At 36.3% G+C, this 12,494-nt stretch overlaps 1 protein-coding gene across 3 annotated transcripts in view; it reads left to right on the forward strand.

The window, feature by feature from the left end:
- The window catches only part of dclk1b (doublecortin-like kinase 1b), a 50,885-nt gene extending 40,624 nt beyond the window's left edge, over positions 1-10,261 (forward strand). For 2 of the 3 annotated variants that reach the window (XM_060888529.1, XM_060888530.1), the window contains 6 exons: positions 407-540; positions 650-727; positions 1,738-1,834; positions 1,927-2,007; positions 2,117-2,230; positions 8,865-10,261. In XM_060888529.1, the coding sequence (XP_060744512.1) occupies positions 407-540; positions 650-727; positions 1,738-1,834; positions 1,927-2,007; positions 2,117-2,230; positions 8,865-9,071 (711 nt within the window). In that variant the 3' untranslated portion in view covers positions 9,072-10,261. Of the gene's footprint in view, positions 1-406; positions 541-649; positions 728-1,737; positions 1,835-1,926; positions 2,008-2,116; positions 2,231-5,466; positions 5,541-8,864 lie in introns of all 3 variants that reach the window. The other variant, XM_060888531.1, reaches the window with a different exon arrangement.
- The last annotated feature ends 2,233 nt before the right edge of the window (positions 10,262-12,494 follow it).

Here is a 12,494-nt window from a genome sequence, read left to right on the forward strand (position 1 = left end):
ACATGACATGAGATTGAGCTGAGTCACACATAGAGAGAGAGAGAGAGAGAGAGAGAGAGAGAGAGAGAGAGAGAGAGAGAGAGAGAGAGAGAGAGATTATAGTATTAGGGAGGTTGCTAAATCTAGACTTCTGAGCACATCCTCTCACCCACTCCACTAATAGCAGAAAAAGCTGCTGGCAGGGAAATTGTGTGTGTGTGTGTGTGTGTGTGTGTGTGTGTGTGTGTGTGTGTGTGTGTGTGTGTGTGTGTGTGTGTGTGTAAACAATAGATAACTCTGACTGTTTTATCTTCATAAGAACATTTGTGTAAATTTTTTTTTTTATTTTATGTTAAGGCATAGAAAAACTGTGTGTGTGTGTGTGTGTGTGTGTGTGTGTGTGTGTGTGTGTGTGTGTGTGTGTAAGGTCTATGAGCACCAGGATGGCAGTAAGTCTCTGAAGCTGGGTGACTTTGGCTTGGCCACGGTGGTAGATGGACCTTTGTACACCGTGTGTGGCACCCCGACATACGTAGCTCCAGAAATCATTGCAGAGAGTGGGTGAGTCACCGCACACACCCTGACTCTCTACACCAGCCCTACACAACACACAGTTCCTGCTCAAAACTGTACACTTCTACCTAGACTGAGCACGCTTTCTCTCTGATAGGTACGGCCTGAAGGTGGACATCTGGGCGGCTGGTGTCATTACTTACATCCTGCTCTGCGGCTTTCCTCCTTTCCGTGGGTATGTAGTGGGCGCTGTGTAAAACTCTTTTAAATGATTTCTCTGTCTAATAAAAATGCCTGCAGTCTTAGAAGATCAATTCCTGAGCCAGTTCTCTGAATACACACACACACGCACACACACACACACACACACAAACACACAAACACACACACGAACACACACATGCGCGCACACACACACATGCATGCGTGCGCACACACGCACACACACACAAACGAACACACGCGCACACACACATGCACGCACGCACACACACAAACACAGTATTTATTAAGCATGACTAAAGAGCTTTATCATGTCCACTGTGTCTTTGGCTCCCTCTGGTGGCGAACAAATACTATGACAATAAATTTCTCTCTAGTAGTAAGAGGTCAAATTTTCACACTCTGCAAAATGACTTAGCAAGTTAGAATATCTTGAGGTCCGGTCAGTAAGATTTAACTTTTTTTTATATGTCAATAAAGCTAAAATAATTGGTAAACTTTCTAGAAGCTTCTAAGAATTTCAAGCTTGAATCTAGTCTTGTTCTATTGGCAGATAGGTTTGCTCATTTAAAATCTATCAGCAAAGCAGGTTTATGTGATGAAATCAACTATCAAAATCATTTTTAAAACATACAGTTTTTCCTTTTAAACAAATCTAAGATCATGAAGCTTATTTCGAAATAGTTGTACTCAAGTACGAAAGTCTCATTAGGCTTAATGGTCTTATATTTCTTATATAATCTCACACGTTTTCTTTCCTCAAGATATCTTCACTCGCTATGATTTTTTGCAGTGAGAACATCTACGTATACAAATGAATATTTAAAATATTAAATAGATTAAATAAATTAATAAATTAAATAGATGAATCTTATTGGAGTTTATTGGGAACAGCCAATAAACAAGACTAAGGTGATTAGGTGATAAGGAGAAATTAAAAGCCAGAGCAGAAGAAGGCACAGTGTATGAATATGCAGAATTTTCTGTGTGTGTGTGTGTGTGTGTGTGTGTGTGTGTGTGTAGGAGCAGCGAAGATCAGGAGGCTATGTTTGATCAGATTCTCACAGGACAGCTGGATTTTCCTCTGCCATACTGGGACAACGTGTCCGATTCTGCGAAGGTACGCAAAACTCACGAGTGTGTGTTATTGTGTATTTATTATTCCTGATTCTTTCGTATCTCACTCCACACTGTGTCTGTGGCCCTTTGCAGGATCTCATCACGTGTATGCTGCAGGTGGATGTCGAGCAGAGATACACGGCTCTGCATGTTTTAGATCATCCGTGGGTCAACGTAAGAGATTTACCAACTGATTCCTATGTAAACTGATCGTTTTATTTCAGCAGCGGTTCGATTAAACATCACCTGACGTGACGTTTTGTCTGTTTGGTCTGTTTGCCAGGACGACGGCTTGTCTGAGAACGAGCATCAGCTGTCAGTGGCTGGAAAAATCAAGAAGCACTTCATCACAGGCTCCAAGTCCAGCAGCACAAAACCTGGCGTCTCTGTTATAACAGTAAGAAACTTTTTTTTTTTTTGTTAACTTTCACTATCTCATGATTCTTCTGCTGTTTCCTTTGTAAATATTAACTCTACTCAAAGCTTTCACCAAAAAGAATTTCTGCCTGATCAGGACACTCAAAACTTTGAGAATTTGTATATTTTTGTTTTTTATCAAACCTAGTAGAGTAATATTATTCATAGAAAAGTTAAGTTTTATTCACGCAAATGTTTCTATCTTAAAATAAATGGTTATTTCTGCTCTCTGATACACCAAGTGTTTGTTCATAAGCATTAAAAATAAAAATTGTAGATTTTTTTTAAAAATTGAAATCTTCAACCACTAAAATTCAGTGTAAGAAGATCAACAGAGGGAAAAAACACACGTCTCACACTGAAAGCAGACACGAGATACGAGTCCTGACTCATTATAGATCGAAAAAAAAAAGTTTCTAATAATTTTTTTATAAATATATATATAAAGTCTGATCTATCAGAATATAAAAGAAATTACTATAAACTTTTTTTTTTTCATTCAACAGTCCTGTGTTGCTCATAATATCAGCATCAGCATCAATAGGCAGTCATTTTATTTTAATTAAGCTTCAAAAACAAAAGTTTTTGCACCCCTTAATCTTATAAATGTTCACGGTATCATGGCCGTTGTTTAGAGCAACGCTTTCAAGAAAGCGGTTTCTCCGTAGAACATTTAGAATGATATTATTGGTACTTTACTGTCATGAATTCCACTGATGCCAAGTAATAAACTGAACAGGAAACAATATCAGTCTGACATCGTTTTTAAAAAGGTCGACGAAGAAGCAAGTGTAAAGCACTCTGTCTTCATTCCTCTATGCTTTTTAGTTTATTTTAATACATACTATTGATTAGATTTTTCTCTGTGTAAAAAAATATATGTTGCTGCAATCCACTGAGGCTCCACACCTTTTCATCAACTCCAGAAGTATTGGCACCCCTTATGATTTGAACTAAAGCAAACATGTACTGTAAGCACTTCCTGATCTTGTTCTTCATTAGAAGAAGAGGATCAATAAAATGTTAACCGGCAGGTGCCAATAATTATGAAATGAACGTTAGCTTTGTTACAAGGAATAATGCAATTAAAACATGTGGAATATTTTTAAACTCACAATAACTTGTTTTAGATTCATGCTCAATGTCAGGAAGGGTGCCAAAACTTCTGTGAGGCCAGTCGAGGATCAGGAAACGTGTGACATTGTGGCTCTTGACTCCATCGTGTGCTCTTTTTGATCTATCATTTTCATCCTGCAACTTCCTCCTTCCTTTCTCTCTAAGTCACTGCTGCTGACCTCATTTCCTGTTCGCTGTTAATCCTCCTCTCGCTGCCTCCGTGTCGTCGACCGTCAGCACTGTTGTCAGGGAAAATCTGATAAAACTTTCCTTTACGCAACTGTTTGCTTCTCATTTTATTTTAATATTTATTTCTTTATTTTTTATTTCATTCTATCATACATACCACAGTACAGTATGTATGCAGTTGTTACACAATAATATGTAACATAAACATTAACAAACTCCTGCACATTACATTCCATTCAAACCCTGCACCTAAAATACACTTCACACTTACATCCATTCTCCTTTCACCAGAAATGTATGAATTTAGTCTCTTTTTATTTCCTTTTATGCCAATTACATGTCTGAAGAATTATTTTTTTCTCCCTGCAATTTCATTATGTGGATTTTTTTTTTTGTCTATTAATTTCTATAAATATTCAAATACAATCATTTTTTATTTTATTTTATTTATTTATTTTTTAAAGAAAGTACTTTAACTTTGAGTTATTTTTGATTTGTTTCTAAGGTGGACAATTATTATTTATTTATATTTTTTAGTCAATAAATACATTTTTTTTTCTGCAACCACTAACTTGATTCCTTTAAAATAATGACATGTCTTGAAGTGTTTTATTCCTTTTATACGACAGTAATTTACCACCAGTACAAAAAAAGTAGACGTCACTAGCTTTTATCCGTTTCTAGATACTGTTACGTTACAGCAGCTGTAAACACTCAGGTCTTGTTTCAGCACTCAGCTTGTTCTTATTTACATTACATTACATTTACAGCATTTAGCAGACGCCCTCATCCAGAGCGACTTACATTATCTCATTTTTATACAGCTGAGCAATAGAGGGTTAAGGGCCTTGCTCAGGGGCCCAGCAGTGGCAGATTGGTGGACATGGGATAGAACTCACAACCTTCTGATTGGTAGCCCAACACCTTAACCAATAGGCTACCACATGCCACATACCATAGTTAGTAACAAATGGAAAAAAAAAATGGTATTTACTGGAAACTTCATGAGTTACAGCTATAATTCTGTTACAAGCACTACCAAATTCAGTTCTATTCAATTTTATTTGAATAGCACTTTTAACTTTTAAATGTGTTTGTATTTATCCCCAACGAACAAGTCTGAGGTGACTGAGGTGACTGTGGTGAGGAAAAACTCCCTTAGATGGAAGAGGAAGAAACCTTGAGAGGAACCAAACTCAAAAGTGAACCTCATCCTCATTTGGGTGACACTGGAGGGTGTGATTATAAATGTACAGTCCGACAATTGTGTATCGATTAGGAGGACGTTGTCCTCAAACACCACATGGAGTTGGAATCTTCTCTTTGAATGTCCAAAATCTTCATGAAGCTTGATTTGGTACATCACTAGATGTCTCAGGATCCTCACAGGGTTGATGCCTCTTCTATATGAAGGTCCGAAACCTTCATGAAGCAAAAAAAAAAACATTGGACGAAAACAAAAACAAATTCTAAGCAACAAATTAAAAGCGTCATCAGATCAGCAATTACACGTTTTTCTTTTAACGTTTACATCCAGCGTCTGTCATACGAGTATCTGTAAGTGATGTATAGTAGAATGAGCACATTCATATCAATTTTGCAGCTTCAACTACTTTTTTCCTTGAAAATGAATCAGCACTTTTGATGTGATTTTGGAATTTATATAATTGGTGGTTTAAACAGTCAATAACGAGTATGTGAATGTAAACACGATCCAAATGTGAGCTTTCAGAAACTGTTTGCTTTAATCCATTTTTTTTTTAATATTTTTTAAAATTCCAATTTCAATTTCCTGCTGATCTATTTCAATTAATAAACCCTAGCCGTAAGCTCGGTAGCTCCGAGCCGCATCCAGAACAGGGTGACAGTGATAAAAAGTGATGAGTCTTGCACCCGTTTCTCTCTGCTCAGCCGGACGACGGGTTTTCCATCAAGCGCTCAGGGTCTTTGGACTACTCCTCTCACCCGGGGATGTACTGGATAAGGTACGCCAACCTGCAGTGCCAATCTCCAGTGTGTCCATGACAACGTGCTGCTGGCAGTCTCCATCACATCTTCTCCTCTTTCTCATAGATTATCTGAGCCACATCACATCACATCACATCACAACTCTGCTTTTGCTCACTGCATCATTTTTTTTTTTTTTTGTTGTTGTTGCTAAACATCTCTTTAACAAAGCTCCATTGCTGCGTCACATAAACGTGAGCTTTCAGTTTGATTTGCTGCGATTTGCTGAGGCCAAGGTTCCTCTGAGGTTCCTCGGATGGAATGTGATGTGAGCGTGCCTTACGTTTAGTTACACTCTGGCTGGCTTGTAATGCAACACAATGCTCCTTGTGCTTTTTCCTGTAAGAGTTTGCAATTTTTTTCACACGAGTGTAAAACATTTGGACAAAACTTTGGCTGTGACAATACCGTTCTGCTTTTCTGGCCTCTGTAGACAAGAGTCCAAGAAAATGTAATTGGCTGAGATCGTTGGTTACAAAGGAAGTGGAGGGATTATTCTCTGCTCTGTAAATCAGAGTAACATAAACCAATCAAGGATATCTGTGACCTCAGAGAGAAGCAGAAGAGGGAAGAACTTCTCTCTGAGTGTTATGTAGCTATTTAAAACAAAGACATGTTAAAAACCACATGCTAATCCACAACAGCCCTGGTGATAGAGAGCTGTCTTGTGGAAGGGAATTGACAGATAGCCAAATTAAATAAATAAAAAAAAAAAAAAAAAAAAAAAAAAAATTTTTAAATAAATAAATAAACAAACAAACAAACCAACCCACTTGTGATTTAAAGTTGCACATATGTTTTCTTTCTCATAAGTCCAATATGACATGGTCTTTAGTTTATTTCATGTCAGGAAATGGTTTGTTCGTTTAGCCAAATTATTCCCCAAACTCTAACACACTGGTTAGAAGTACACAATTGTCCACAATGTCTTTGTATGCTATAGCTTTACAATTTCCATGAACTAGAACTGGAGCTCCATGAAGACCTGGTTTATGAAGGTTGGAGTTGAAGAACCTGAGTGTCCTTCACAGAGACCTGACTCTGACCCAACCCCACTGATCAGCTATGAGATGAAGTAGACTGATAAACCCAGACCTCCTCATCCAACATCAGTGTCTGATCTCACTGTTGTTCTACGTAGTTTGTTCTACGAACCAACACAAATCCTCACAGCCGTGCTCCAGCTTCTAGCCATCCTCCAACATTCACAATAGAGAAGACATAGTTTTATCCATATAGTGGACACACCAAGAGGAGACTCAAAAATGCCTTTATCAGTCCTTCTAGGAGTTCATATTTTTTGCAGTTGTAGAAACGAATGCAAGGTCAAGCAAACGCAATGCTATTCAGAGATGCTTGGAATTTTTCAAAATTTTCCAGAGATTTTGCCAGAAATCAGGAACAAAATCAGACCTAACTGCAGGGATAGCAGGTAAATAGGGGTTTTATTGAAGACATACAGTAAGACTCACAAAACACAGGGAATCATGAGGGAAAAACTAAACAAGAATACAAAAACAGGATACTACTGTAGAATGCCAAAACCAAGGACATTAGACTGAAAAGAAAATCTAGATACAGGAAGGACACAACTATGAGGACACAACAAGAAACAGACACAAGACCAAAGGATAAATAGAAATGGTGTTTGGGGAAATACAAGGAACTGGTGTGCAGAGGCGGGAATGGGTTTAGGATCCGAAGATGCAAACACTTGTGAACAAAAAAAGGCACATGTCACAGGATAGGGGGTCACGGTGGCTTAGTGGTTAGCACGTTCGCCTCACACCTCCAGGGTTGGTGGTTCGATTCCCGCCTCCGCCTTGTGTGTGTGGAGTTTGCATGTTCTCCCCGTGCCTCGGGGGTTTCCACCGGGTACTCCGGTTTCCTCCCCCGGTCCAAAGACATGCATGGTAGGTTGATTGGCATCTCTGGAAAATTGTCCGTAGTGTGTGATTGTGTGAGTGAATGAGTGTGTGTGTGTGTGTGTGCCCTGTGATGGGTTGGCATTCCATCCAGGGTGTATCCTGCCTTGATGCCCGATGACGCCCGTGACACGTGATCCGAGGTAGTTCAGATAAGCGGTAGAAGATGAGTGAGAGTGAGTGAGTGAGGAACACCCCCTGGTGTTCAGGAATGAAATAGTCCAAACCATCCATGACAGATTTGAGCCAAGACCTCTTGTGTGATATCACAACACACATTCATCCAAAGCCCTGTTCTATTCATGCGTCAGAAATGAGTACAGCTATCATAAAAAGTCATTGCATTCACTAGGTGTCCTTCAATGGTCAGAGTTTATCATCTGTTTGCACTTTTGTCAATTCAGAAAATTTTCCATCAAATAAAGTTTGAAAAAATAAAGTTTCAAAAATAAAGTTTCATTTGTGGCTGCAACAATTATAAGTGAATTAGAGTTTGACATGTCACATATTACAGTGAAGCAATTCAACCAGTTTCTCCATCTCACTTATTTTAAATTACAGGAAATTTAACTCACGTTCTCAATATTCAAATTTTATATGTCTTATACACAATCATACAGTTTTTTTTAAATAGCCAACAGTAGAGAATACAAGAATAAAATAAAGAAATAAAAATAAAGCACAAGTAGATACAGTACAATATAAAGAAGAAAAAAAATAGCAAATTTCAATGAGATCAATTTCAAAATTTAAAAAAAATGTAAAAAAAAATATATCAGAAAATAAAAATATATAAACAGAAACAGAGGTAGTGTTGAGTGTGGTGCAGTGATGCACATGAGTATGGTCATATATATTGTTACATATCTATTCTTTTGTATATAGCCTTTATATTTATTTACTGTATATTGCTTTCATATACCACTTGCTGTAAATATACTAGATATTTATCTGCACTTTTGCACACTTTTGCCAAACTGCATTTCGTTGCTGTGTACCTGTACAATGCAATTACAATAAAGTTGTATCTATCTATCTATCTATCTATCTATCTATCTATCTATCTATCTATCTATCTATCTATCTATCTATCTATCTATCTATCTATCTATCTATCTATCTATCCTATAAATTAAGATATTATTTTTTGGCCACATCTTGTTAAAAGATCACACAAGATTTGGTGACACAAGACCAAGAGATTTAATTCATTCAAAAAAATTTTCTGATTGTTTACGATAGAGCGAGTCGACGGACAGTCGGTCACGTTGGCGTCAGAGTCGAGTGTTTGTGATGCGGTGTGTGAAGTTCAGGATTATGTTTGTGTTGTACTTCTGAGCAAGCTGAGCCAAGCTTCTTCCTCTGCTCTTTCAACAGACCACCGCTCTTGATAAGGAGAGGCAGATTTTCAGACGAAGACGCCACCAGGATGTGAAGTCCACCACCACTCACCCTTCACACAGCAGCTTCCTGTCGAAGCCTCTAGCCGGCCCCAGCCTCTCCCCTGCAGAGTTCACCTCCGAGTCCGAGGACTTCTCGCCCAGCTCCGCCGAGACCGTGCGCTCCCCAACCTCACCGTTCTAACCTAAAATCTCTCTCCTACACACACACACACACACACACACACACACACACACACACACCGTTACCCCGAACAGGGTCTGAGTATCAACCTAACATGAGACAAGATATAAAGAAAAGCTCTCATTTGCATGTTTTGATCTGGAACACTTCCTGTATTCATAATGCATTTGAAATATACTAAAATAATCTTTAACTGTATGTAACATACATAAATACCTAAATTCCTACACAATACATGCTCATAACGCATTATTAAGCAATATAACGAGACTTAAAGATAACATGAGGTTAAAAGCAAGCCTGTTTTAACAAAGTTCTTCTATTTGATCCATTCTATTTTTTTTATTCATTTATTGTTACTATTCAAGTTGAGGAATATCTCAGAGTTAAGACAAACATCCAGCTTGTCATGTTACATAGAAATTTAATGGTCAGAACCATCATCAGATCTGCTCTGGTAGAAAAATATAATCTGATCATTTCTAATCAAAACTCGACTCAAGAATTCAAGATTGGAGCTTTATTGCTCACGTACACAGTTATATACATCTTGCAATAATAGAATGGAAACCTGGCTTGTTCCTAATAAGACTGCGAATATAAAGAGAAAGATGAAATAATATTTATTTCTTTTTTAGGAAGGTGAACATTTAAAATGATTCTTTTTCTGTATAAATGTCATCGGTTTCTTAAAGTTCTTATGAACAGATTTTATATTGCCTCATTTTATAATTTTTTTTTTTTTTTTTTTACTTTTTTTTTATGGTCTGCTTGTATCTAAAAATATTCCAGAGCAGACTTTCATTATTCAGTATAAAGGTATTATGCATGCTACGCAAGCATTTGTAATGCATTATGAATACAGGATGAATTTAAAGGTGTTACTGGTCTGTTTTAAACTTGATATAATTATTAGTGTAGGTGGAAACTTGTGGAGAGTTCAGAATAATTTACTCCCATTGCAATTTGTACAAACTTGGTGTATTTAAAAGAAGCACAACGGCTCCTTCGGTCGAAATTAGCTCCTGAAGAAACAACGGCGTAATCGTTTTCCAGGTTTTTACAAAGTTTTCCCGGAAAAAAAGTACTAAACTGAGTAAAAGCTCTGTGTTGGTGAAGCACATGTTCTTTTGTTCTCTACATACAGTATAGGCTTTGTCCCATTTCCCAAAGCTTTTCATGCGCCCTCTACTGGCTGGTCATATATATATATATATATATATATATATATATATATATATATATATATATATATATATATATATATATGCGTATATATATATATATATATATATATATATATATATATATATATATATATATATATATATATATATATACGTATATATATATATATATATATATATATATATATATATATATATATATATATATATATATATATATATATATGGAGCAAACAGCCAGGTGATTAATGTAAAGTTCAGAAAGGATTCTCTCTGATAAAGAAACCTCCTGTACTGCCTAAAGAAAAAAAACCTTTTTTTTTCTATTTATGATTCTCCATTTCACTTTTGTCTACTCACTCCACAAGCACACTCTTTTATAATCCTCCCATTACTTTTTTGCAGAAATCACAAGTTCCCGTTTTAACAACGTTCGATGAAAATGTGTAGTGGGTTACTTTATACTGTTATACCATTAAACACTCCATCATACTTTGTAGATAAGTGGATTAGATAGTTCTTACCCGAATTGAATTTTTTTTATTGATGGGTGCTATTTTAAATAGACTAGAAACGTTTACAAAATGGCTGATCCTCAAATCGATCGTTCATCAATCATCTCAAGCGTGAAAAAAGTCACTGTAGATGGAATACAGCTCTATAGAGAAGATAGCTATAAATTTGTTTTTGCATGCATAAAACTGATATTTTAATATTTATCTGCAACAAAACCAATTTCATTAAGAGTTATAACTTAAAAAAGTCCTAAACGCTACAGAAGATATCAAGTTTAGAGGCACTTGTAAAAGTAAAGGCATGCTTTAAATATGAAATAATATTTATATCCCATTCAGAAAGAGGTGTAAAATTCAAACGGATTATTTTTCACTATAAATATCATATACACTATGTAAGCATTTTGTCCTAAAGGTGCACAAACATTTGCACACCATTCTATATGTCAGCGCTTCAGATGTTCATGGTAGATATTGAGTTCTTTGTTGATACATTTGAAGTAAGGAAGGCAGATTTGTACTTTTTAGCCGTTTGTTGTTACGTCAAATGTTGTCAGATGTCCAGGAATCAGATTATGTCTTGATCCTTAAAAGATTAAAAAATAAAATAAATAAATAAATAAATAAATAAATAAATAAATAAATAAATAAATAAGCATTTGAATTAGAGCTCTCTCTTCTGTCAGCTGCTGTTGCAGACAATTCTAGAAGAAGAAAAAAAAATAATTAAATAATAGAAAATAAACATCATGAAATTAATTGTGAATGTATTAGACTTAGGTTCTTGTTCGTTTATTTATTTATTTATTTATTTATTTATTTATGTTCCATATGAGATGTATTTTTCTCAGCTAAAGAATCGTCAGCATAAAATCTGGAGGTACGCTAAAGCACAGAAACGATCACAGACATGTCTTAATTGCCTTAGTTGAATTTCTGAATGTGAAACTTTTGTAAAAATTTTGAAAAAACAACATTATCTGCATCATCCTTCTGGTATGTGTCTTAAATATGGCCTTCTGGATGTTTCTCTGGAAGTCTCTAAAGCTACCTACATGCATACAGACATAAAGTCTGACTAATGAGTAGCACGAGGACAAACGGACAGTGGTGTCAGAAAATAAATGACCTTTTTGTTAAAACTCTTCACCTGCTACACGGTACAATTGTCTAACAGTCTGTAGATAGGACACCATATGAAATTCTTACTGTTCAAGAACCTATTATTATTTCCATTATCATGCCAAGTTCAGTGACCTGGAGGTTTATGATAGCTGTACGATCGGCCTGTTGTCGTCTTTTGTTCGAACGTGTGGTGAAAACACAGCTTTCTCCTAAGCGTGAGCAAGAAGTGGCTTTCCTTCCAAGTAGCATTTATTTGACAGTGGTGCCCTCAGCAACAAGCCAAACACGAATAAACCTTTTGCTCAAAGAAACCTGCTTCCTGTCCTGTTTCTATGTCTGGAAGTTAAAGAAGGACGTGTTGAACTACAAGTTGTTGGGAAAAATAGAATGAAATTGACCCCATCTCTAAATCTTCAAAATCCAGAAATAAAACTAATTTAATTTACATTTACGCCATTTGGAAGACGCCTATTTCCATGTCTCTGTCAGTGAATGAGTCGATACTGGTTCGCTTGGTCACAGACCTATTTATTAAACAATAGCTTAGAATTGGGCTATTTTCCAGGTTCTAGCTGTGATATCACCCAAGATTTATT

The sequence above is a fragment of the Tachysurus vachellii genome, chromosome 15 (genome assembly GCF_030014155.1).
Source record: "Tachysurus vachellii isolate PV-2020 chromosome 15, HZAU_Pvac_v1, whole genome shotgun sequence".
Taxonomy (NCBI): domain Eukaryota; kingdom Metazoa; phylum Chordata; class Actinopteri; order Siluriformes; family Bagridae; genus Tachysurus; species Tachysurus vachellii.